Genomic DNA, 26,547 nt, shown 5'->3' on the forward strand with positions numbered 1-26,547 from the left:
CGCTTCACTCCTACTCCATCATTGTTGACTTTAGTTTAAGTTGCACTTCACCAATTCAACGATGTCGCTAGGTTCTGGGAATTTGAGTTTACGGGGTGGCCCTTTTTTAAGACCAGTCCATAGCTCTATCTCTAAAAATAATTAACACAAAAGGCAATCACCAGCAGTACTTGGTTTATACAATGTCAGTACATCCCATACACACTGCCAAGAAGTTACATGGTTTGTAAACACAACTGAATTCGCTGATCAACTAATTACCTTCAAAAGAAATGGGGCTACTTGCAACCAGACACTGTTCATCTCTAAACTACATTTTTTCTCTGCCAAGCTGTTTAAGCTTGGTCCTGTTTGTGGGACAGAATGAAGAGTTGTATAATGAAAAAAAGTGAATGCTTCCGCAATAGAGCTCATAAAAAGAACTGAAGGTACTTGTAGTAAAATAAACCAGACCCATATAAAAATGTGGCATAGCCATTCATTATAATGAATAACACATTCATTACATCACCTCCATTTTTCATGTCTGAAATACAACATTTATCAATTGAAAGGAAAATGATCTTAAGTGGCCTCTGGCAGGATCAGGATGGAGGATGTCCATCCATCCTGGCTCTTTTTGACTTCTCAGTGGTGTTCAGTACCATCAATCGTGGTACCCTTCAGAGCCAGTTTCAACAACTGGGTGTGGGGAACACTGTATTGTGCTGGTTTTCCTCCTTTCTCGGGCTGGTTCCAGTTGGTGTTGATAGGAGAGATCCAGCCCAAAGTAAGGGTACTTTGTAGGGTGCCCAGAATCTGGTTCTCTCTCTCTCTCCTTTTACTTAACAAGTAAATGAGGTTGCTGGGAAAGATGATCCACTGGTTTCAGTAAGATATCAATATGCAGACGACATGCAGCTTTATATATCTTCCCCATGCTTCTCAAGTAATGCTGTTGATGCCCTACCCGTGTCTGGTGGTTGTTGGGGACTGGATGTTGTGAAATGAACTCCCACTCAACCCTAGCAAGACAGAGTGGCAGTGGGTATTTGGACCTTCCAGAGATAAGGTTCTTCCATCTTTAGTCTTGGATGGGGTTGCAGTACCTTTGACAGGCCCTGTGTGTAATCTGGGGGGTCCTCCCTAGACTCACAGCTACTGCTGAAAGGTGGCAGCCATAGCTAAGAGAACCTTTGCACACCTTGGCAAGTGTGTCACTTATGCCTAATCCTGGACCGGAAGGCCCTGCTCAGTGACTCATGCCCTTGTGACCTCTCATTTAGACTACTGCAACACAGTCTACATGGGGATGCCTCTGAAGAGCATTCAGAAATTTCAGCTAGTGCAGGTAGTAAATGGTGCCAGATATAGTACACATAACACTAGTACTGGAGGAGCTGCATTGGTTACCTGTATGTTTCCGGATACAATTCAAAGTGTTGGTTGTCACCTTTAAAAGCCTTACCTGGCTTGGGACTGGGTTACCTGAGGGACTGCCTTTTTTCAAGAGTCTACCTGCCCAATTCAATCTAACAGACCATGTTGCAGAACCCGTCAGGCAAAAAGTATTGGCTGGCAAAGCGTAGAAAATGGGCCTTTTCTGTTGTAGACCCTGCCCTATGAAATATCTTCCTCTTGGGAGATTAGAATGGCCTTAAAACTATTAGACCTTTCATAAAGCTCTAAAAGCCTGTCTATGCTGATTGTGGTAAGGGCACAGCTTCCTGGCTTGTTAACTGGCCAAGTATCTCAGCTGCTCTCTATATATATATTTGGGATGATTTTTATAGTTTTCATCATTTTAAAATGTTATTATTTTAATCGTAGTATTTTTTTTAATTGTAAGCTGCCCAGTTATTGAGGTGGGTGGCTATAAAAATTGAACAAACAAACCTAAGCTTCTTTATTCTATAGCAAATCTCATTAAATTCAGCTCTTGTTCCCAGAGTAGTATGCTTGGGACATCTTGTTCTGTTCATACTACGTGGTTTCACTTCCATCTGCATCTTGTTCTCTTCCATGTTTTTTTTAAAGTGAATCTCTGCAACAAACCATCTCCTTGGCTGTGGAAATTCACCACCATTTGAGAATCTCCATTTTCCAAAATTCTCTTGGAACACTGGAGCATCTTCATGGAGAAAGGCACTCACTATATATGTAGAGTGACAAGATGGGGCATGATTAGTGCACTCATCAACCTCCTCACTTGAAGACACAAGTACATGTTTTTAACCATTTTGCATTTCCTGCTCATTCTGTAGTTAGTACCATAGGGAACACAGTTAACAGGTGTAATTATTTAAGGGGAAACATGGTATTAACTGGAAGTCTGCTATTTCTCATTTCAAAACTGCATTAGACAAAAAGTAGATGTCCAGATGAAGCAGAACAAAGTTAATGTATCTTTCTAGGCTGTAACTTTATTCTGCTGCATCATCTCTTATGTCTGGGCATCACATTTATATAAGATCTGAGTAACTCAATCCAACTCTCATGAGATTTCAGGAATACACCATAAAATATCGTGCAATATTTTGCTGCTCTCATAGAAAATCTTGTCTCTTGGCTATTTTAGGGGAATGAAAGAGTGGTTTTTTTTTAAGAGAAGCAACACAATGACATTGTGGATGTTATGTTGGGGATGTCAAGGCTGCTAACATCGAATGTTATTGATTGACAGCTGATATCTGCTGTGGGTAGTCTGGTGCTATGCTTCAATACCCACTTTCACATCAGCTGCTGGCCACGAACAAGGAGTGTATATTGGAAGTGTATGTTGATTGGTGTACATTCAAAGTGACAATAAAGTTATTATTATACTGTGAAATGTACACAGAGTTTGTAGCACTATTATAATAAAAAGTCATAAACACTGAAAATATGGGACTAATATTGAATATGAAGAAGATCAAAGCATATAGGTATAAAACAATAGGTACAACAGACAGATGTTTTCCCCTGTGACACACTATAGCAGGGGGTGTCAAACTGCCGGCCCGTAGCCGGACGCGTCATCCGGAAGCCATGCTCACCCCATTGCTGGCAATGGCAAAACAGTCCCAACACGAGAGGTCGTGAGTTTGACATGTCTGCTCTAGAGAAACAAAATTTGGACTTTGAAGAAGTAGGATAGAGTATTGAGGCTTTTGAACTTTAAAACTGCCATGATTATCAAATGACATGTTAAACAAATAGATCATAAAACAAATAAACAATCGAGTTCAAATTAGAAAAATTTGGACACATTATAAAAAAACTTAAGGTGGAAGGAAAGAGAGAAAGAAGACGATCTGCAATAAGGTACATGGACTCAGTTGTACCTTTGAAAGATCTGAAGGGCCAGGTGGGGGACAGAGTATCATGGAGAAAGTCTTATCAGTGAGGTCACAAAGAGTTTATATCAACCGGATGGCATATAATTAAGCCCATTCTGTAACATCATCCAAGTAAATGTAACAATTCCTGAGAAGTTGATCACAGGTTTCATTCATGCACTGTGCTACTTGTGGTCAAGTATGTTTAGGGCAAACTCAGCAATACTAACTGGCATGGCTTTTATCATGGAAACTAGGAAATTGACTTAATTTAATAAACCAATTGCAGTATATTCAATAGACTGAACTAAGCAATGGTTAGCATTGAGATTACAAATCCGACACAGTCTCATCCATCCCCTTCCCATAAGCAACAGAATAACTCACTGGTGCCATCTTTTTTCAAGAGAACCACTTCAAAGCTATTTCTCCGGGGCTTTTCAAGGTTGACCTCCACAAGGATGTCAGGAAAGGCCAGGCCCAGCTCTTGGCTGACAGCCTCAGCTCTGCGTCCAAAGACTCGTCAGCTTTTACTGTCAGTATTGGGGAAAAAGAGGAAAAAACATTTTAATACTATAGAGTGAATATGAAATATTATTTGAAAGTCCCTGTGGAACTTTAAAAGAACTAGGTTACCACCATATTTAAAAGTCCATCTAATCTTTCTCTTTTTATTTTGTAACAAAAAGTTTTTTATTTGGAGGTGGCATAATTATCTAATAATTAACTAAAAAAAATAGCAATAGCTGCAGCAATTTAGTCCACTGCATGCAAAGTTCATTGCACTGAGGCCTGATATTACAATGAAATATTAGATTCAAAACAGGTTCCATGCAAGCTACAGGGTTTAATCAATTAAAGCATTTTGGTTGTTGTTTTTTCCAAAAACCTGTTTTTTTAGAACTCTAAAGTTCCAGGAGAACTTGATGGAGTTCTCTGAAAAGCTAATAGCAAAAAGGAAAAGAAAACCCTTGAACTCAAATAATTTCCTATTTTTTAGAGCTTTGCCTCTTGATCAGGATTCCAGAATTTTTAAATTAACAAGTTCTGTAATCTCAAAACGTTAGAAAACTCCTGAATTAAAAGATGGGTTTCTATTTGAGTGGTCAGCAGAATTTATCTTTAAAGCTGTTTTAATATATTTACTTTAAGTAACTTTTAAGAACAGATGGGATTCTTTCCTAATTTGGGGGAATTGAATCTAAAACATCTCCCGTCAGGAATCTCCAGATCTATTGATGCTTCGATTTCTAGAATTCCTAGAACACCAAAGAGAAGGCAGCTCTAAGCAACTGTTAGGACATATATGCATCAATTTAAAAAGAAGTGAAATATCCACCCATCTTCACAAAACTTATTTTTCACGGCAAACACAATGAATTAAAATTCACACTATTAATTTTTGTTACTGAACATCTATCCAAGGCCCAATAATCATTTGCAGAATGAGGAAAAAAAGTTATTCTGAAGCAAGATATCTGACTGATCCCTTCTCTATATGTAGGCAATATGTCAAGATTCTTTTACCAGTGCTCAATCGTCACATGAAGGTCTCCCGGTCCTTCATTCTTCCGAATCTTGGGCAATTTCTTCACCTCATTGGCTCCCTCTCCATTGGATGCTGTGGCTTCTGCTTGAGGGATCTCTGCCTTCCTTTTCCGCCCCTTGGGAGGCATTCTACAAATGAAGGCAAGAAGAAAGAATATTACATTTGTATTTTGGGATCACAGATCTCAGTATATGTAGATTTTTCTGGGAAGGTCACACCAAAGAAAGAAGGCTTAGAGAATGCTAATCTATTATGCTATAGGAAGAGGAAAAGAGGAATAGATAGAATAACTATATAATACTCTCTGCCTGGAATGATCCAGAGATTAAAAAAAAGCCAAGCCATCCTTGATTTACTGAGCTCAAGAAATGCAAAAAGTGTGGCCAGGGCTCACCAGCATCAACTATGGTGGGGATTAATGTATGTTCAGAGGCCTTTAAAACTCCAGAAAATCTGCAGATGCTTGGCAACTGACTCATATTTACGACGGTTGCAGTGTCCTGGGATCATGGGATAATCTTTCGTCATCTTCTTACAAGCAAACTCAATTAGGAAGCCAGGTTCACTTAACAACCATGTTACTAACTGCAGCAATTCACTTAACAACTGTGGCATAATAGGTTATAAAATTCAGTTAACAAATGTTTCACTTAGCAACAAAAATCCAGTCATAAGTCAAAGACTACCTGTATTAAAAAAAACCACTAAATTTTTAGAAAAGAGCATATTAGAGAATATGGGTTTGTGTGTGTTATCTACAAGCTTTTCATCAAAAATGAAAGAAAAGCAAAAAAAGATGATAAAGCATCATGGTTTATTTAATCAATTTATACGCAAAGAAGACCCAGTGTAGGGTTCAAATTCCCGTTCAGCTACGGGATTCACTGGATGAGATGCTGAGCGCTGGGAGAAAAAGGGTGGACGGATACAAATGCAACGGATAACGACCGAAGCAGAATCTTTGGTAACGCTAAAGAGAAATGGCAATCAATGATCATAAAAGCAGAACAGAATTAGTCCAAGAGCCCTCGTTGGAGAAGGCAGAAGAAAGAACCGTGAAGTTTGCCAAGAAAACCATTTAGATTTCAGCACTTAAAACATCGCGGCTTTGGAGTTGCGGGAAAGAGATTAATCTGAGGCTGAAAAGCCAAAGAATGCGACCAACAAGAGAGCAACTCCGGGTTTTCAAGACGCGAAGCAACCTTGCCTGCTTTTTTGTTACAGACGGTACAACCCACATGGTGGGCAGCTTATGCTCAATAAAGGAAATGTCCCGCAGCCTCAACCGTTAGCGCTGACTGGACGGGAGTCGGATGCATTAACGATAAACCTGCAAAAGGCAGACAAGCAAAAACCCCCCCACCACCACAGGCCAAATACAGGGAAGAGCCTTCCCGCCTCACCTTCCAAAGCTGCTGCTGCGACGAAGCCCCAGCAACCCCACGCCTTTCGATTTCCCCAGCGCGCCAAAGACTTTCGTAAGATGGCCGCTGCCCGTCACCGTTCGCGTGAAACGGGGCGGTTTTGAGTGACGTTCCGTAGCAACCAATTCTGGTGGCAGGTTCTCCTGCTTGAGCAGGGGGCTGGACTAGAAGACCTCCAAGGTCCCTTCCAGCTATTTCTATTTCTATTCTATTCTATTCTATTCTATTCTATTCTATTCTATTCTATTCTATTCTATTCTATTCTATTCTATTCTTCTCAATCACGGCTCGCTTTCGAAGGGTTACTGTGTTAGCTGGGCGCGTTTTCAAGTTCTATTGCAAGTGGGTGTCGCAAAGGTGGCGACTCCCCTTTGGATAGGCCAGGGGTGTAGGCAACCTCGGCTCTTTTATGACTCATGGACTTCAACTCCCAGAATTCCTGAGTCAGCTGACTCAGGAATTCTGGGAGTTGAAGTCCATGAGTCATAAAAGAGCCGAGGTTGCCTACACCCCTGGGATAGGCAGTAATCAGAATCCCGGTGGGCGGGGCAGGTAGCGGCGCATTTCAGTTAAAGGAGCCGCACGGTGAGTTGGACTGGCGCTTCCAGAGAAGTAGGTACAATTCAGCCTTTCGCTGCTCTTCCGTCACTTTTGAGTATCATTTGCTTGTGCAGTTGTCCTGCTTCATCCACGGACGTATCTTCTGCTCTTCCGTGTCGCCCACCGCTTCACAAGAGACAACAATAATTGAATCCAACTTGCAGCTCCGTGGAGAATCTTGCAAATACGGTACGACAGGGGTCTTCAAACTTGGCCCTTTTATGACTTGTGGACTTCAACTCCCAGAATTCCTCAACCAGCTTTGCTGGCTGAGGAATTCTGGGAGTTGAAGTCCACAAGTCATAAAAGGGCCAAGTTTGAAGACCCCTGCAGTAGGAGATGCCGCCCAGCTCTCTTAACAAAGGAGAGTAGTACATCATTGGCCTCCTGAGAAAATCTCTCCCGCTCTTGGCCGAGTTCATACAATAAACTTAACTACGCTAACCAGAATTAATGTACAAAATCGGCGATTGACTTATAAGGCTCAGTTGCAGCTGCAACCGTGGCTAGCTTATGTCCATATAAATTATTAGAACTTTTGAAAAACAGACAAAGACAAAGCAGAAGACAGAAATCAAGTCCGGCCATAGCCATGAAAGTCAGCTGGGTGACCTTGAGCCAGTCATTCTCAGCCCAATTCACCCCACAGGATTGTAGTTGTGAGGGAAAACAGAGGAGGTGGTGGATTTGTTCTCTGCCTTAAGCTGTTTAAAAAAATAATAATGGTGGAATATAAATTAAAAATCAAAATCAAATTAATGATAGGATTGCTCATATTGGAAAAACAAAAAGACTAGTTATACCCTTTAAAATATAGATCAGAAAACAGGGTCAGAAGCTGTCCTGTTGAAAAAGCCAAAATATAATAGGGTTGAGGTAATACAGACTTCAGAGAAATTCTGTTCCAAAGAGTATTGTTAGTTTATGGAAGCAGCATTTCTCCTAACATTGAGTTGAAATCTGCTACCATGCTATTTTCATCAGTTGGTTCTAGTCCTACATCTGGAGCCAAGAGACATGCTGCTTGTCTCCTCCAGAAAAGAGATGGGCGGTTGAAGAAGACTTGCTCCTTGCCACTGTTAAAATAACATTAGAGCCCAGGTTACACATCTTCATTTGCTACTGAAGTTTTGTAATTGTACCATTGTATATTCTAAAAATGAGGACATTAAGTTACACTTCTTAAAGAAGCATGTATTTTCCATCTGTCAAATCAGCAGAACCCATAGTACTAATCCTTGAACAGTCTCATTTAAATAGATGGAGGATTTGAACCAGGGTTTAGTTAATACTTTTAATGCAAAGTATAGTAATCTGCTAGGAATGAGGTGGGGTACAAATATTGTGAAATAAATAATAAAACACCATCCCTTTTTTTACTGCCTGCTTCACTTTAGTCTACAAACAATAGATGGCGATACACACACACACACACAAGTAAATTATGTGAACCCCTCAACTGTGAAACTTACGGTACTTGCTTTCTGCATATGGTCTATAAATGTACCCTAAGAGAAAAAGTGAAAGCCTGAAAATGCTGTTGCATAAAGAATCAGCTGAGCCTTGAGAAAATTGATTTAAACATTAAAAGACTGTATTTTTTTATAAGCCAAAGTCAAACCATGAAGGCAGGAACCCCACCAACAGAATAATTAATCAATAAAAAGTCACAGGAATACAACACTCCCAGATTTATTAAAGGCACCTGTACAATACCATTAACAGAAGCATGAACATGGATGAACCGTGCTGATTTGCAGTGTTTTCACCTACAGGCAAGCCCTCTGTCGGAGTGCAGCAACTACAAAACAGTAGGACAATACTTGCCCAACCTTTGCTCTACCCAGATAGCCACACTGGCTAAGAACTTCTTTCAATGTAGTCCCAAAACATCTGCCACATTAGTTAAATCCTGTTTTGTGCAGTATTAGATGGATGATAGAAACAGCAGCTCCTCCAAGTCAAATAGTCACACTAAGCTACCAGCTGTTACTATAAAAGATAGGAGATCTTTTAAAGCTGTATATTAGCCACTGGTTTTCTGGCACAATTTCGAATTCAGCAAATATTCTACTATTGCCCATTAGTTTCTAAAAAGAGAAAAGACCACAAGTTATCACAAGACCTTTCTTAATAACAATAACAATGACCACAATTATAATAGATAGGGCAATGGGTAGGGTAGCAGAAACTGGTCAGAAATGCCAATATCTTCTCAGAGCGAACCTTCAGGAGTGAATGGAGTTGATTTCATGTGAGATGTGGGTTTGTCCAATTTTACCATTGAAATCATACCGATAAAACAAGAAATAGATTTACCCTCCTATTACAGTGTTTTTTTCTTAGCAGTTCCTACTAATTCCCAGAGAAGCAAGTTGCATTCCATGGTGATACTCTCCTTGAGGAGGTCACCAAGGTTTTCTCTGGATGCTTCTATTACTTAAATATCAGTAGTGACTCTTGGAAAGAAAATTTGGAACAAAAATACAAAAGAAAATGTAGAGTCCCATGGCCAACAGCAGAGCCCAGGATAATAAGTATCTTAGTGATTATACACATCTTCCAGCACCATCACCGTTGGATGGAAGCAGTCTTTGGATAACATCCCAGGAGAAATGTCAGGATGGAAACGGAGAAATGGAGAGCCTAACAGCAAGAGCATTATTGTCCAGTCTTACAGGCATTATTTGTCTTTCTTGCTTTCTCCGTTAGGATGCTCTGTGATAGCTGACTGTTCTGAAAATTCCTCAAAGTTCTCATCTGCATGCTTGGATATTTTCTTGGCTTTCTGGTATAGTTCATTCAAGTTGAATTCCCGGATCACATTCTCCTGTAAGAGAAAGACATATTACTGTTGCTTTATGCCAGCCTCCAGCTCCCAATGTGACAACAACTCAGCTGCAATAATTTAGTAATTTATCAGACATTTTACTAGGGAGCTTTGCTTAGTATCAATTATGGCTAAAAGGAATACCTCAGAAAAGTTCCAAGAAACTGCTCGTCCCTTTTTATCAATCTGGGGCCGGCGCATCACTTCTTTGCCACCTTGGAAAAGGATCAGTGTAGGCAGTTGCTTAGTGAGAGGAGAGGTGCTGATTTTGTACCTATGAAGAGATGAATGAAGTCCAAGAACAATTTCTAAAAAGTAGTGTCTAATCAAGTTGGTAATCTTTTCTGGCCCCATAAACAAACAGGCCAAGAACGTGTCTTGGGGCCCATTAAAATCTTGATATTTGAAGATATTATAGTACCAATAGTTCCGTGTAAATTGGAAATGTGCTCCCTACTGCAGCCTGGTATCACTTCTGCAGTTCTGAATCTAATCACTTATACTATGAGAATACCAATTAATGTCCTCCCTTTTCCCAATGCCCTGCTATTAGAAAATAAATCTTCCCAATGTTCTCTCACATATCTGGCATTCTAGTCTGTCTAACCATCCTAGGTATGTATAGAGGCCGAGGGCTTACTTGGTGCTGACGTCAGGGTAGCGACCCACATCAACTTTTCCAAAGTTCAATCCAGTGCAATTATATCTGGTAAAATATAACAGTGATTACCATATACGTGGAAATGCCAACAAGTAAAATATTTGATAATAGCAACAATTATCCTCCTCTTCCCTTTTTCTGCATTGGAATGTGACTTCCAGGCAATTTTTCACTGAGGTCTTATTAAGCCAAGCTTTTTCAGTAAAGTTACAGCATAATATGTCTTCACGCCAAACCTCGGAGATATTAATCCTCAAGGAGCATACAATGATCTCTTGTGTTTTTTAAACCAAATATCTGAATAAGGACCAACAGAGGCCAACAAGTACCAGAATGTATTACTTTTATTTACTTATTCCAGTCATAGCCTGCCTTTCCGTTAACTTCCTTGCATGGGCCATACTTTATCTTATCTTTCCAACCCTGTGAGGTAGTTTGGGCTGGGAAGAAAAGGCTTCCGCCCAAGGTCACACAGTAAGATTTATGAACAAATATGAATTTGAGGTAAATTAGACAAGAGTTTCCCCAGTCTAACCAGAATTGTACATTACAGAACTGAATTACTCTTCTTCTTTTAAGCTACAGTAACTGTTACCAGGAAGCAGTGGGGTATTTTTCCTGACTGGGAAAAAAAAATCTACACTGTGGCCATCTGCTGGTTATTGCTGAAAGCAACATACACTACCAACACTTAGCCAAGAACCATCAAAAGAGCATAAAAGTAAACAACATACTGAGTAGAAAGGTTTATATCCAGGTTGATTCAGCGATTTCAATCCAATGAGGACCCAGATTGTTGGGGGCAATAAGCTGACTTTGTAATAATGCCGCTTGGGGTGTGTGTGAAAGCCCTAATAAGCAGGCATATACATAGAATGAAGGCTACTGCTAAGCTTGTAAGCCGCCCTGAGTCTTCGGAGAAGGGCGGGATATAAATGGAATTAAAATAAATAAAATAATAATAATAGCTAATCAACAACTGTCATTTTTCTACCAGTTCTGCTTCTAGACCTCTCTCCCTTTCCCGTACATCACAATATAATCTACACAAGGAAAAAGTATTTTTCAATTCCATTTACTTTTCTCAAGAACACTACTGCTTTTAAACAACTACCAAGCGTAGTCTATGTGTCCTTTTAAATCATTTGCTTCAGTATTTTAGTATAGCAATCTCAATCCTAAAAAAAAACACCAACGTATCTGTGTTACTTTCCAAGTAATCCAGTGGCTTTATCTTCATTCTCCAAACAATATAGTATTTTGTCTTTGAAATGATGCACCGGAATGCAGACTATTTAGGCAGTCTTTCTTAACCAGAACAAGCCTGCCAGGTCTGGTGCTTTCAATTCTCAGAATGCTCCGGTAAGGACATTCTGGCTGCAGACTGCGGAGAGTTGAGATCAAGACATCTGGAGGGTGTCCAGGCAGATTCAAGGCTAGTGATGCCATGGTGAATTCTCAGGGATTCCTTTAGCGTGTTGTGGGGATATGGAATAACAATTAGCAGAAGAGAACATGTCTGAAAAGGGGAGGCTGGAATGAAGTATTGGAAACTAATACTTGTTTCAAGTCCCACTTGTCCTATCTAAATACATGGGCTAAAATGGTAGGACCAGATAAGTAATAGCTACCTAATTTGAGTATACTGGTGGCCTCCTGGTTCTCTGAGTGGTCTTCCTTTCCTCTTTGCACAATATGATTTCCCTAACATTACTCAAAATGAGGTTATTTGGAGAGAGAGAAAACAGCCCTTAAAATATGTTCCTTCTCCCCTATACATTTTGCTCCCCATTCTTACTAACGGTAGTCCAGACATACCAAGTACACGTCATTGCTATTATTAAATCATAGCTACTGTGGATGCTTCAAACTTTTCAAATGTAGTTGTAACTACTGAAAAGGACACTGTTTTGTTACAGCAAAGGAAGAAAAATCCAACATCAGTGCATTAATCAAGTAAAACTCTAGAAGCTGCAAGACACATTAAAAATAAACATGCTGGAAGGAGGGGAATGGGTGTGCCTTAAACAATACCATAGGAAGGACACAGATTTTGCAGTATGAAGCAAACAACTATAACTTATACAGATCCATAGGCAGTGCTTTATGACTGACCCAAGTACAGGAATCTCAGCTTCATCTCCCAATCTCCTTGTCTCAGAATATTCAATCAAATGCACTCACTTGAGAGACAAATCAGCATAGATAGGAGCAAATGACTGACACTCATTGGACCAGTTAGCAAAGAATTCCACAATCCAGGTCACCCGCTTGTCCCGGGCTAGTTCCTCCTGTAAAAGAGGGATTTTGCTGACAGCCTGCTCATCACACAGAAGTGAACATTACACATGATATTCTAATAGCTAAAAGAAGCCAGAAATTTATCTAACTCTTCCCAAAACAAGTGGTCTGCAAAAAACAAAATACTCACATCTATGGTTTTATCGCTGAAATATTTGATGTGTTCTGGACCCAAGTACAAAGGTGGCTTGCAAGTCATCAGGAACACTAAAAATACACAAGAAGCAGATCTTAGCACTATTTAGGATGAGTTGAGGAAGCTGCACATGTTGACAGCCATGCTCCACAAGTGGACACGGTCATTTTATGTTTTAAAAACATTTTAATTTTTTATTTTGCACTGTGTGTCTGCATTTTTTGCTGCATTATGTACTATATGTTATTTTTTCAAACTCATATGTATTACTAATAAAAGTCTTGCATTTGTTGGGAGCGGGAGGTGGAAGCAACAGAAGAAACTGGAGATGAATGAGTAAAATGGGGAAAGAAATATTAAAAAGGCTGAAGGAGAATGGGCAGGAAGGCAGGCAGTAAAGAAGGCAAAATACTTGGAATCAACAGGGAAGCAATAGAAAGAGAGTTGTTGGTGAAACAAAGGGTGTGCTTCCTTTATATAGTATCTGGATTATTTCAGACAGAGAAATCAGGGAACATTTATCCTATTGTCACCAGTAATCATGATAGAAAGTCAGAGAGAGACAAAGTGGAAAACCAGAGTAATGTTTTCAAATCAAAATCCCACGCGTCAGATCAATGATGCAGGGTGCCGATTGTTAAAGAGCACTTTATAGCTCAAGCCCAATTATTTCTGAGATCAATCCCTACCTGAAGAATGTAAATGCAGCCCCATCCCAGAGACCTCACCTAAGCAGAGCGTGAGATACAGCAGCCCCATCCGGATATCCAGACGAAAAAAAAGGATCACATTGGCCACTTTGCTGAACATAAAGATATTCCCCACATGCTGGTCCACAGTGACTTGTGAGACAGAGATAAAAAAGCAGATGATTATCAGCAGGATATTATAAATACTCTTGGGTTAAGTAATGACTACGGCAAGCTAAGACAACCTGAAAGTCAATTTACAGCATCATATTTTTTATAATTCTTGACATCTGGGTTCTCAAATTTTGACCGGCTATAACTCACTATAATGATAAATAAATTTATACAACCTCCATTCCCAAGAAAAAAGGGACTTCATTGGGCTGTGGACTGAGTAAAAATTGAGCATATGCTACAGGTAGTCCTCTGCTTACAACCATAATCAGGATGTGAACTAGAGCGAAGTAGTCATTAAGTGAGAAATCATGTGATTGCTCCAACTCAACAACTGTAATCCTCGTATTCCTGGTTGTAGCTGTTAAGTGATCTTGTGAGTCATTAAGCAGATAGAGTCCCAAATAAGAAGCAGGGTGATGCCTCAGGAGAACGGGAGAGACTATGGGAAGCCCGGGGCAGTCCATGCGTATCTCTCCATTGAGGGGCTGAAAATCCCTCCTGCTGAAATCCAAACAGGATTTTCAGCAGCTGATCAGAGAGATACTCATGCACAGCCTGCAATGGCCTCCCAGGGTCTCCCCCATTACTGAAGCACCCCATGCTTTTTACCTTACTGTGCTGAGTCTTCATTCAGGACCTAGGTTTTCCTTTGACAAGTATAAGTAAGCTCTGGCCATGATGAGTTCATATGCGAGTAAATCAGAGAAACCCAAACTTTTGTCTCTGGGTAATGACTTTTAATAACAGTATTTTAATAAGTCACATTTAAGCAGTTCATTAGCATTATTTCATAGCAAAGTTAAACTGCAAACCTCAGGAGTGCAGAAAGATGTCTATAAACATCCAATGGCAAGATGCAGATATAGCTGCAGTAGAGGGACAACTAAAACATAACTTTAAAAAGATAATGCCAGTCTGCCATTTCCCAAATCCCTAGTGGGGCTCATTTTAGACTAATAATTACGTTTTTCTCACTGGAGGCTTGTGTATTTTCTTTCTACAGGTAGGCATTACACACACAAAGTCAATATTATCAAAATTTGCCCCACTTTTTGCTTGGACTGTTTAGGCTGTTAGCTTGTTCAGGCAAAACAAGAGCAAAATCTAATATTGGCCAAGCTTTGCAAGCTGATGTTCATTAAAAATGGTGATTCCCCTCCCACCTCACAACTCCTGATCATAAAATCTAACGTTTTATGCATTTCCATTTCAATTTTTATACAGCTTTCTAAAATAATTTCCTTTTACTCAGCAACCACTTCCATCTTTTGCATCTGATAGGAACAGAATGAATGAATGAATGAATCAATAACTGAAATGAAACTACGGTAATAAACATACTATTTTGGGGAAATTTAGGTTATTTATTCTGTCATTATTCTCCCATACCTGATTCACATCTCAGATACTATAGCTCTATTTCACCCTTATTATACCTCTGATTTTGCTTGTTCATACGCATCATATAGCCACATTAAGTGCATGAAAGCATTGTTAACCTTCATGTCTTTAGGTTGTTCCTATCCATACATGAAGCAAATTCCTTCTAAAGCCCTTCCTAATAGAAATGCACTGAAAAAATTAAGCCACTGTATTGCGGGAACAGGTGCCTTGTAGCTTTTTCATCTTATTTACTGTACAAAGATAAGACCATTGCATAAAGTTCACACATGCATTCCATTCTGCAGCAGCTGTTTACTCAGATTGAAGCGGTCTGATTATCCATTGGAACAACTTCTAGTACAAATAACACCTACCTATGAAGTTTTTTTTCTAAATATTTCAAAAATAACAATTAGAAATTCATCTGCTGTGTAATACAATGATATGTTTAGAATTGGAGATTCATATTCTAAGTGCACATTAGCACCACACACACACACACACCCCAATATTCTAACCAGTTCACAGAACAGCCATGAGTAAGGGACTGAGAAAGTCTTCATCTAATGACCTAACAGATAAATTTCATTTGAAAGGAGGAAAAACAATCCAGCTAAGATTTCTATAACATCATCTTACTGTTTTTGAATAATTCTTGAAATACTAGAAGATCCTTGCTTTCTATAGAGATAGAAAGACCAAGAATCTGACATACAGGTGAACAGTAGATATTCTCCCCATCCAAGAATAGTATTACTTACTGGATCGGCGATTCTTCATCATCACAATGGCACTCAGAAACATCAAGATCTCCACTTCCCGCTAAAAATAAAGCAAAACTGGGTACTTAAGGAGTAAGTAGAGGTAAAAGGGAAGAGTAGAAAACCTAACTAAATAACAAGAAGGGAATTAAATGCAAACCTCCTTTCAATAGCATAGTATAGCTACTGCAAATTAATCTCTGGTATCATTACACAGCTGTCCATTTTTTAAAAAAGCCACAAAACAAGTAGGTGGATGTGCAGTCTTTCAGTGTGTGAATACAGCAGCCATACCATAAATTGCAATCTATTTGGGTTATTTATTAAATTATTTACATAATCTGGATGCAATGACATTTTGAGATGTTTGTTTCTACAGTAATTGCAAGGTTTATTCAATCATACAATTTATCTATCTGCAATAATGTTCCTAAACCAATTACGGTATGCAGCAATTGCAAAATAAACTATTATGCTCTTACAGAAACATTGAGATCATAAAATATTTCATAAGAAGGGAAATCTTGTTAGTTTGATACAAGGATACTTCTGCAGCCTCTTAAACATATGAACTTTAGAACATAAACTGTTGGATTAGACCCCTGTCCCAACTAATTCAGCAGCCTGATCTCTAATTCAGCCAACTGCGAAAGGAAGTCTACTAGTCTTTCAGATGGTCTTCAGAGATTCTCATATTACTATGAAAGTTAAGTCATTGATCCTCATGACATCCATAAACTGCACCAACACTTTTTTTGAAACTCACCAAGCTAATAGCTAGCAGTCACATTTTGTGATAATAAAATCCAAGTTTAGTTACACATTGGATAAACAAAATATTGTTGATCCTGATTCTTCCAAGATTAATTTCATTGGGTGGCTGCTAGTTCTAGTATTTTGGGAGAGGGAAAGTAGCTTCTCCACTTTATTCATATCACAAATGTTGTACATTTTAAACATGTAAACTAAAAAACCCCATGTGTGGCAACTTTTCCTCATAGGGAAGATGCTCCAGCCCAGTCACCTTACAGGGAGATAGGTGTCATAAAACAAAAGTTTCTCTCCACTGTACCTTCTCCACCTCCATTATATCATGAGGTGTGACTGCACACATTATTACAGTTATGGTCACATCATTAATCTATATAATGATATTATGTTATTGGTAGCTCCAAAGGTGCTTTTTCAGGAGGCAACTAGACTATCTTGTTTTTCTTCGAAGATGTTTCGCTTCTCATCCAAGAAGCTTCTTCAGCTCTGACTAGATGGTGGGGAATGGACAGATTTATATTCCTTGCAGACAGCTGATCACTTGCACTCTTAGAGAGTTGTTGAGACCATTTGGAGGTTTTACCTATGTTACTGGTATGATTATTTTCAAGACTTTATTATCCATAACAAGCTGATTGTTTTAGCAGATGCATACCTTGTGTATATTGAACTGTTCACTATGAGCAAAATGTTCTTAACATGACAAAGATTAGACTTCAATTAATTTTTGAAGATACTGAAAATGTATGGTTTTGCTTTTATAAGCAGAAACCATTAGCTAGTTCCTGTAAAAGTCAGACCCTCTTCATAATATACTGATCGTTGATTTATGTGTCAATATAACACATGTATGGCTTTGTCTTCATATGGGCAAGTATATACAGAATTATGGAGATGATCCTTCCACTCCAAACCTAAGATTAAATAAACCCTTTGACACTCCTGAAGAACTTTTAAAAACTACTTTAGTAGCTGTTCAGTGATAAACCTCCTCAATCTCACCACGGATGATGGAAACTATTTTTCAGCACATTTGGCCACTGTCCGCCTGAAGAAAGCTGACTGGAATGAATTGCACGATAGGTCTCCGCTTCTTATGGCGTGAAACGAGCGAAGACCAAACCCACATCCCGAAATCTAAGCAAAGCACTGTAATTTAAAACTGGTGAAAATCTCCACCACGTTAACCACTAAGCTTATGGATCACACTGCTAGAGCTGAGAAGCGAAAATTGTCCGATACTACCGGGAACTTCTCAGAGACTGAGGACTAAATAATAATAATAATAATAATAATAATAATAATAATAATAATAATAATAAGAAGAAGAAGAAGAAGAAGAAGAAGAAGAAGAAGAAGAAGAAGAAGAAGAAGAAGAAGAAGAAGAAGAAGAAGAAGAAGAAGAAGAAGAAGAAGAAGAAGTTGGAAGGGACCTTGGAGGTCATCTAGTCCAACTCCCTGCTCAGGCAGGAAACCCTATACCATTTCAGCCAAATGGCTGTCCAGTCTCTTCTTAAAAACCTCCAGTGTTGGAGCATTCACCACCTCTGGAGGCAGGTTGTTCCACTGGTTAATTGTTCTAACTGTCAGGAAGTTTCTCCTTAGTACTAGGTTGCTTCTCTCCTTGACTAGTTTCCATCCGTTGCTTCTTGTCCTGCTTTCAGGGGCTTTGGAGAATAGCTTGACTCCCTCTTCTTTGTGGTAGCCCCTGAGATATTGGAACACTGCTATTATGTCATCCCTCACCCTTCTCTTCATTAAACTAGATACACCCAATTCCAGCAACCGTTCCCTATATGTTTTAGCCTCCAGCCCCCTAATCATCTTGGTTGCTCTTCTCTGTGCTCTTCTCTGCTCATGCACAAATGCGCATGAATGAATGCCCTTTTAATTTGGGAACACTCTCATAATGCATCTTCCAACAAGTAAATGGCCTCACGACCACAGGCTCCTGGGAAACTGTCAAAGGAAGGAAACGTTGCCAAAACAGGATCCCCAGCTGCTCGGATCCCGCTTGTGGCGCTAAGGAGGTTGGGCTTCGTCCCGTTTACGCCTCCCGGGTGAAGGGTGGGAGACCAGCGGGGTCTCGAGGCGCTGGACCCAGGAGTCTGAAGCGCGAAAGGCCTGCAGGCGCAGGAAGCAGGAGACCAAACCGAGGCGAGCCAAAAGGAGAAGGCCCGTGGAGAACGGGGGCTCCGGAGGCCGATCTTACCCAGTCGAAGTCGCAGGAGTTCCCGTCCTCCCGCTGGCTGGGCAGTCCGTGGCATAGCGGCGGCACCTTCCGCACCAACAAGAAGGCTGCCGAAAGGAGAAGGGAGAGCGGGTAATAAGGCTGCGCCAGCCAGCGGCAGAGTCCAGGCACCGAATAGAACAAGGCTAGCAAAGGGGCCAAAACCGCCATCTTCACCTACGCTGACCGAGATCGGGCGCAAGACGGCCGCCCGCCCACCCACCACGAGCCCGGCTCTTTGCTTGAGCGGTGGGTGACGACGTCGATCGAAGAAAAGGCGGGGCTCCGTGGACAACACTGCGTCCTTATTGGCTGGCAGAATATCGCACTCAAAGTCTTCCGAACGGCAACCAAGGCATTGCCTTCGCTCTGACGTTTGGCTTTGACGTAATTCCGCTGCTTAAAAGCGTGTCAATTCTGCTAAACTAAACCTATCGTATCATAGTCGAGTTCCGGGTACGTTAGCCAATCGCATGCAGAGGAGGGGGTCACCGCCTTCCAATGACGCCGGGGCAAACGTAGAAAAGCGCCGGATGCGAAGCCAATAGGAGGAGACTGCGCAAAGCACGCCGGGATGATGGAGAATTTTTCTACTCTCTTCGGAGGGACAGAACCTCCTCCGTCTACAACAGCTGCCGCGCTAGGCTTTGGCCCAGGGAAAGCAGGAGGACCCGGCACCGGACAGCCTCCCGTACCAACGGTCACTCCCGTCGGAGAAGAAACAGCACGCAAAGCTGCGGCAGCCGGCGGTCCTTTTTACCTAATGCGCGAGTTACCAGGTAGTGGCTCGTAGGGGCGGGCTTCAGGAGCTCCGTAACCAACCGCCTCCTACAGGCGGGCGTTGCTTTTCTGGTCAGTGCTGCTTGACGGGCTTTTATACGTCACGGGGGAACGGGCCAATAGGATGGCTCGCTGCAGCTGATGGGCAGTTGCTCCGCCTTTGCGGGAACTCGGGCCCAGCCGCTGTAGAAGCTGACTGCCGGGCTGAAGAGCCGTGGGTGGGTAACTCGCGGGACTGGCAGTTGCTCGGGCCACTGAACGAGCCGGGATGGCCTCGTGTGCACGTACTTGGCGCCCTCGAGTTTCGAAGTTTCTTGTGGAAACCGGGGTTGGGAGACTTTTGCCTCATTTGTGCGAGAGTAAACGGGCGGGTGCCCGCTTGGTTCCATCCGCAGCTCTTGCTCCTTGGAGACTCGCTAGGCTGCAGGCGCTGCGTGTCCCTTTAAGAATCCTCCTTAGTAATTGAGAGCTCTCTGCCCTTCGCTGACAAGTTGTACAACCCAGCTTAAGTAATATGCCTAGTAGCCACGTTCAAGAAAATTTCTATCACTAAAAGTAAACATGCATCGGGTTGTAAAGTGAACAGTGAGGGTCGGCTCTGCTTTGTCCGCCCCCCACTGAAGCTTTGCACCGGCACGCCACAGGGCTGTGTGCTTAGCCCCTACCTGTACTCTTTATACACTTATGATTGTGTATCATCCACTGCGACAATCAAGTTCGCAGATGATACAACTGTGGTGGGTCTTATTACAGGTGGGGATGAGACAGCATATAGGGCGGAGGTACAAAAACTATCCATATGGTGTAGTAACAACAACTTGCACCTAAACATCAGCAAGACGAAAGAGATGGTGTTAGACTTTCGGAGAAAAAAGGAGGAACCTGCCCCACTTCACATCGGGGAGGACTGCGTAGAGAGAGTTTCCTCCTTTAAATTTCTGGGAGTCTACCTCTGTGAAGATCTGACCTGGAAAGTTAACACAACTCAGGTGGCTAGAAAGGCCCAACAGAGGCTTCACTTTCTTAAGGTCTTGCGGAAGAACAGGGTAGAACAACGGCTAATGACCCTCTTTTACCGGTCTACTATAGAGAGCGTCCTCTCATATGGTATTGTGGTTTGGTATGCTGGTCTGACAGCTGCGGACAGGAAAGTATTAGAGAGGGTAGTGAGCACAGCACAAGACATTGTGGGCTGTTCCCTGACACCACTGGATGACATCGCCAGGGCTTGTTGCCTTGGAAGAGTGAGGAAGATTCTCAGGGATGACTCACACCCTGGACGGTATCTCTTTACTCTCCTACCATCCGGTAGGAGATATAGGAATATAGCCAGCCGTACCAACAGGCTGAAAAATAGCTTTTATCCGTGGGCTGTTAGGCTTTTAAATGGGACATAATCTTATGCAGAATTGACTTGGGAGGCCGGTGTGTGGTGTAGTTGGTTCACATAGTGTGGTGGGATGGAGGGTTTGTTGTCACTGTGTGTTGGGGGGAGAGAGAACGGGGGGGGAGGCTCAGCTAATCTCAATGTACACATGTACTTTGACAATAAAGGTTTATTATTATTATTATTATTAATCATTTTCTCCGGATGCATCAATTTATGTAAGTAGGACTATTTTATCTTTGGACAGCTGTGCAGTGAGAAGCAGCTTCGTTGTCCCAGCGCTGTGAGGAGACTTCTTTATAGTGATCTTGGCTTTAACTGTTCCCTGGTTGTCATCCACCCATTTTTAACTCCTGTATTTGGCTCATAATTGCTAGCTGGACTAGAGTGCCTCTCTTGTCATGGTCATTTTTTTTTATGTAGCCAGCTCAGTGGGTTAGGATGCTGAGTTTGTCGATCAGAAGGTCGGCAGTTTGGCGTGTCGAATCCCGAGTGCCGAGTAACAGAATGAGCGCCTGTTACTCGTCCCAGCTTCTGCCAACCTAGCAGTTCGAAAGCACGTAAAAATGCAAGTAGAAAAATAGGGACCACTATGGTGGGAAGGTAACAGCGTTCCGTGCGCCTTTGGCGTCTAGTCATGCCGGCCACATGACCACAGAGACGTCCTCAGACAAGCGCTGGCTCTTTGGCTTTGAAACGGAGATGAGCACCGGCCCCTAGAGTTGGAAACGACTAGCATGCATGTGCGGGGGAAACTTTACCTTTACCTTATTGAAGTGCTTACCTCAGTGACCTTTTGCAAATATGGTAAAAAAAAAAATTCCAACCAAATTTTGTGTGCCTGACAACAGCACATGCCAGAGTGAGGTTAAAACTGGCATTGCTGCACAGGAGAACTTTTGTCTAAATGAGATGGTAGCCTCTAGAGATCCTCACGGTATCTCTCCCTCTTTCAGTCTCATACTCACTTAGCAACCATTTTGCTTCCAATTTAAGGAAGGGTAACTAAGTGAGAATGTGTACATTTTACTTGGATTTGTAGCTTTAATGTTTTCTTTTTGTGGATTATAATGTGTCAAACAATCTTATGGATACGATCTCACTAAATATTTTTAATAATTCGATTCTCACTGCTAGTATTTCAGGTCATATAAAATAGGACTTGTATCATGGTCATCTACAGAAAGCATCTGGTTTCAAAATCAGCTTCTACCAAATTTGGGGGGTTTCTTAATTTTTTTTAATCTGCGCTATTAATTTAGACAAAACACTCTAACATTGTTACATTACAGTGTTGTTCCATTTCTTGCCAGGTACCACAGAACTAACAGGAAGCACAAATTTGATCACCCACTACAACTTAGAGCATGCCTACAATAAATTCTGTGGCAAAAAGGTGAAAGAGAAACTCAGCAACTTTCTGCCTGACCTGCCAGGAATGATCGATTTGCCAGGCTCACATGATAACAGCAGCTTGCGTTCTTTAATTGAAAAACCTCCCATCTGCGGTAGCTCATTCAACCCTATCACTGGTACCATGCTAACAGGGTTTCGTCTCCATGCTGGCCCGGTGAGTTCGTGCTTTGGGTGAAAGACAGGTCCTAATGAAGGTTTTTAACTGTTATAAACAAAATGCACAGTGATGCTTCAAAGGAAAAAGAAACTTGCCAGAGTGGCAACTAAGAATATTACAGGTTTGTAGGTTAAGGTTTGACAATTATCAATTTAGAACCTGAAAATTAATTCACCTCTAAGTATATTGATTATGAGTCATATGACAGTGGACACTTTTGGGGAATTACATTGCAACCTAGATGCAAATAATTTAAATGACAGAAAGAGATTAGAGTGCAGAACTCTTGAATAATTCAATTTGTCTACTTTATGAGATATTGACCATAAAAGAATTCAGGGTGTTTTGGGCAGCATGAATGTTGTATTATAGATATGTTGCCAGCCCCCAGAATCAAGTGGACTGAAGTTTTCTAGAATATGGTATATACCATGTGACTATTGATTGTGGTACTGACTAGGAATGGGGGAAGCCTGAGTTCTTCTTCTACTCTAGGTATGGAAGCAAACTGGATCATTTGGGATGAGTCAGTCCTAGGAAGAAGGCAACCATAATTAATGTCTGTAAATGTTGCCAGATAACTGGGGTTATATCTTCTCTATCAGAATAGACTTAACTAGGGTTGAAAATAAGTTCCAGGCAAAGGTCAAAAGAGGTTATCCTTACAAAAGGATTTCTCAAAGCTTGCTTTCACCCGTTGCAAAGTGGGTATCAAGTGAAAATTCGTAGGTGAACTCAAGGTTGACTCAGCCTTCCATCCTTCCGAGGTAGGTAAAATGAGGACCCAGATTGTTGGGGGCAATAAGCTGACTTTGTAATAATACCGCTTGGGGTGTGTGTGAAAGCCCTAACAAGCAGGCATATACATAGAATGAAGGCTACTGCTAAGCTTGTAAGCCGCCCTGAGTCTTCGGAGAAGGGCGGGATATAAATGGGATTAATAAATAAATAAATAAAAACTCTAGAGAAAACTTGTATTTATAGAATTTGTATATATTTATATTTCATATTTGTAAACCATACAGCTCCCTCAAAGAGAGTCTCAGAATATGATATACTGAGCCACCAAGTTTGCACAGTACAGTGAAACAGGAACCACCATGGCTTTGTTAGCACAACATGTCTAGTTCTGGTTCACAACAGAAGCAATAGAAAATGATAAATACTTGTTACAATTGTCATCTCAAACAACCAGCAAATCTTTGTTGATATTTTTGTCATAGCTATTGGATTGGCCAAAAATGGGCAATAGTAACTTTCTGTGGTAAGTATTCCCAAGAGTTATGAGAGATCTGATCATAAGAGGAGTCTCTCTCTGCATTTCATGTATTTATTCATTAGATTTATATTCTGATTTTCTCTGTCCTCAGAACAATCTGAGAAATTTGGGCTGAGTATGAGTGCTTAGTCTAAGGTCATCCAAGTGAATTTCTCTAGCTGAGGTTGCAAGTTTTCATCAGAGTCTTCCTCGCTCTAGTCCAATATTTTAATCGTTATACTGTGCTGGTTCTTGTTTTGAAGCCAGAAGGCTTTGCAGTGCTACATTTGTAAAGTTGGACGCTGGAAGCAATGAAACACTAGATTAGGAATAATTTTGCTTCAGCACAGAAACTTAAGCTAAGTGAACATAGAGGTGGTCCTTGCTTAATGACCACTCCTTCAGCAACAGTTGAAATTTATGATGGTGCTGAAGAAGTGCTATTTACAACTGGTCCTCATACTTATGTTTACAGTGTCCAGCCAGTCATGGTCCCCATCTCACAATTATCACATCAGAACAGGATTCCCATTTGCAACCTTCACTGCCAGCTTCCAACAAGCAAAGTCAATGGGGAAGCTAGCAGGAGGTTGCAAATGGCAACCATGTGATGTTGCACTTAACGACAGCAATCAGAAGTGCCAGAACTGTTGTCACTAAGCAGCAGAGTCACATAATGTCATGTTTTACAAACAGGTCACTTAGCAACGGAAATTCTGGTCCCAATTTACCTTCCTGAAGTGAGAATTAACTGTAGTAGAAATTTTTCTAATGGAAATTTTGATCATCTTTCAAAAAAAAAAATGTAGAGCCATAAGTCTATTCTATATGTTTTCTTCAACGGTACTTGGGAAGTTATGTATTGACGTGCCTTTCTGTTTCTGCTACACCAGTTACCAGAACAATGTCGCTTAATGCACATCCAGCCACCGAAGAAAAAAAATAAACATAAACATAAGCAGAGCCGGACACAAGACCCTGTCCCCCCAGGTGAGAAGTCTTATTTCTTAGGACACGTAGTAATGATGTCCCCCCCCCACACACACACATGTTGCTGACATAGAATTTTTTCAGCCTGGTAGCCTAAATTAAGTCACTCCTTCCTTCTAGAGCAGGGGTCGGCAACCTCGGCTCTTTTATGACTCGTGGACTTCAACTCCCAGAATTCCTGAGCCAGCTATGCTGGCTCAGGAATTCTGGGAGTTGAAGTCCACGAGTCATAAAAGAGCCGAGGTTGCCGACCCCTGTTCTAGAGCAAAATATCTTCTTCAGTTGCTCTCTCTTGTTTTACTAGAAACGCCCTCAGATTCTGACCATAAGAAAAAGAAGAAAAAGAAAGAGGATGATCCTGAACGGAAAAGAAAGAAAAAAGAGAAAAAGAAAAAGAAGGTTAGTTGGAGAATGGTTTTCAGCTGTTGATGTTTCTAACTTCGTGGTAAAAACAACAAAGTTAAGTACTTTGCTTAGAGTTTGGTGTCAGATAGCCTTTTGGACCCAGAAAATTTTCATGGCTGTTTTTATTGCCTCTGGGATTTCTTATTTGTGTCTGTTTTGTTTTGTTTTTTAAATAGAACCGCCATAGCCCTGAACATCCAGGTGTGGGCAGCTCACAAGCCAGCAGCAGTAGCAGCCTCCGGTAGGATCCTACCCAAGATTATATTAAAGAGAGTTCTCCGTGAAGTGCTACAGACATGTTGAAAGGAGGAGAAAGAACAAGGATGGGAAAGCCACAGCTACCTTGTATATCTCCTTTTCACCTTTTGGAGCAGTATATAAAAGATTATATTGGATGGAGCTGCAGGACTTCATAGCTTTCTGTACAGAGAACAAAGACTTTGCTTGGGACATGCAGGCTGATGCCTTTATATGGAAATTATGTGTATTGTTTTGTGTTTTGTAAAAAAAAATGATCCTGACTATGTTGGGATGTGTTTGTCTCATATTTTAATTAAATCTCTGTTGGAGGAGATGCTAATGATTTGAAGGAATCCTGACTACTAGACTTTTCCTGTATTGTACTGCAAACAGTTCTGCAATATTTTGCAATTAATAAATTGTGAGCAGAAATTCCAGAAGTTGCTTGAGATGTAGGATGGGTAGGTAGTCTGATAAAAAAACACCTTATGTGACTTAAGCTGTTTTGGCTAGAGGAGAAGAAAAGGCAAAATTTTAAACTGGCAGGAGAGACAATGTAAGGTTGGAATTCACTTCCATGTTAGTTTTGTGAGGAGTAGATCTGCTTTAGAAGAACATGGACAGCTAATAAAAAGTATTGACCCAAATCCATGTAACAAAGATGTTAACAGGAAAAAGATCATCTGAATTAAGAGGACAAAACTATTGCAAAACTCTTCTTCAGGAATCACGTACTAGGTAGAAATTTTTCTACATATTATCTTGCTTAATTAAAGAACAAAATTCAATTTTTGCCAGGGGGAAAGAGAAATATGGTTGGGAGATTTAAATTGAATATATAAAGCCATTTCCAGGAACCTCATTTCTCTTCTGTTAGCATCCTTTGCTCTCTTTGACCTCGCTACCTCATTACAAATATGCTTGCAAAAATTATTACTTAAACCATCTAATTTGCTGCTTTCCTGGTTCTAAACAGAGAGAATTAAAATCTGGCTACATTTTAAAACAAGTGGGGAAAATATGAAGCATTTTAGTAGTTTCCTTCAAATAAAATTGTGAGTGGGCATTTAACACAGGGACAGTACATAGCAGCTAGGCAGCAGCTT

General features: G+C 40.9%; 3 protein-coding genes across 3 annotated transcripts; 1 reads left to right on the top strand and 2 right to left on the bottom strand.

Moving 5' to 3' along the window:
• Positions 1-6,430, bottom strand: SELENOH (selenoprotein H). Its single transcript, XM_083350042.1, is given in 6 exon segments — positions 1-131; positions 1,876-2,131; positions 3,684-3,819; positions 3,823-3,829; positions 4,824-4,973; positions 6,249-6,430. Coding segments are annotated over 5 exon segments (573 nt in total). The 5' UTR covers position 4,973; positions 6,249-6,430; the 3' UTR covers positions 1-106.
• Positions 6,431-8,531: 2,101 nt separating this feature from the next.
• On the bottom strand, positions 8,532-19,254 carry TMX2 (thioredoxin related transmembrane protein 2). The gene is made up of 8 exons (XM_083350041.1): positions 18,791-19,254; positions 15,808-15,868; positions 13,526-13,639; positions 12,792-12,868; positions 12,545-12,651; positions 10,340-10,405; positions 9,844-9,973; positions 8,532-9,699 (listed from the first exon to the last, which is right to left on the bottom strand). Exons 1-8 carry the CDS (start codon positions 18,977-18,979, stop codon positions 9,553-9,555), a joined length of 891 nt encoding a protein of 296 aa, XP_083206167.1. The 5' UTR covers positions 18,980-19,254; the 3' UTR covers positions 8,532-9,552.
• Positions 19,255-19,361: 107 nt separating this feature from the next.
• MED19 (mediator complex subunit 19) lies at positions 19,362-25,794 on the top strand. The gene is made up of 5 exons (XM_083350043.1): positions 19,362-19,587; positions 22,289-22,545; positions 24,700-24,796; positions 25,101-25,195; positions 25,378-25,794. The coding sequence occupies exons 1-5, from the start codon at positions 19,383-19,385 to the stop codon at positions 25,444-25,446; spliced, it is 723 nt and encodes a 240-aa protein (XP_083206169.1). The 5' UTR covers positions 19,362-19,382; the 3' UTR covers positions 25,447-25,794.
• Positions 25,795-26,547: the final 753 nt, after the last annotated feature.

The sequence above is a fragment of the Vipera ursinii genome (assembly GCF_947247035.1).
Source record: "Vipera ursinii genome assembly, chromosome: 1".
In the NCBI taxonomy this organism is placed as follows: Eukaryota; Metazoa; Chordata; class Lepidosauria; order Squamata; family Viperidae; genus Vipera; species Vipera ursinii.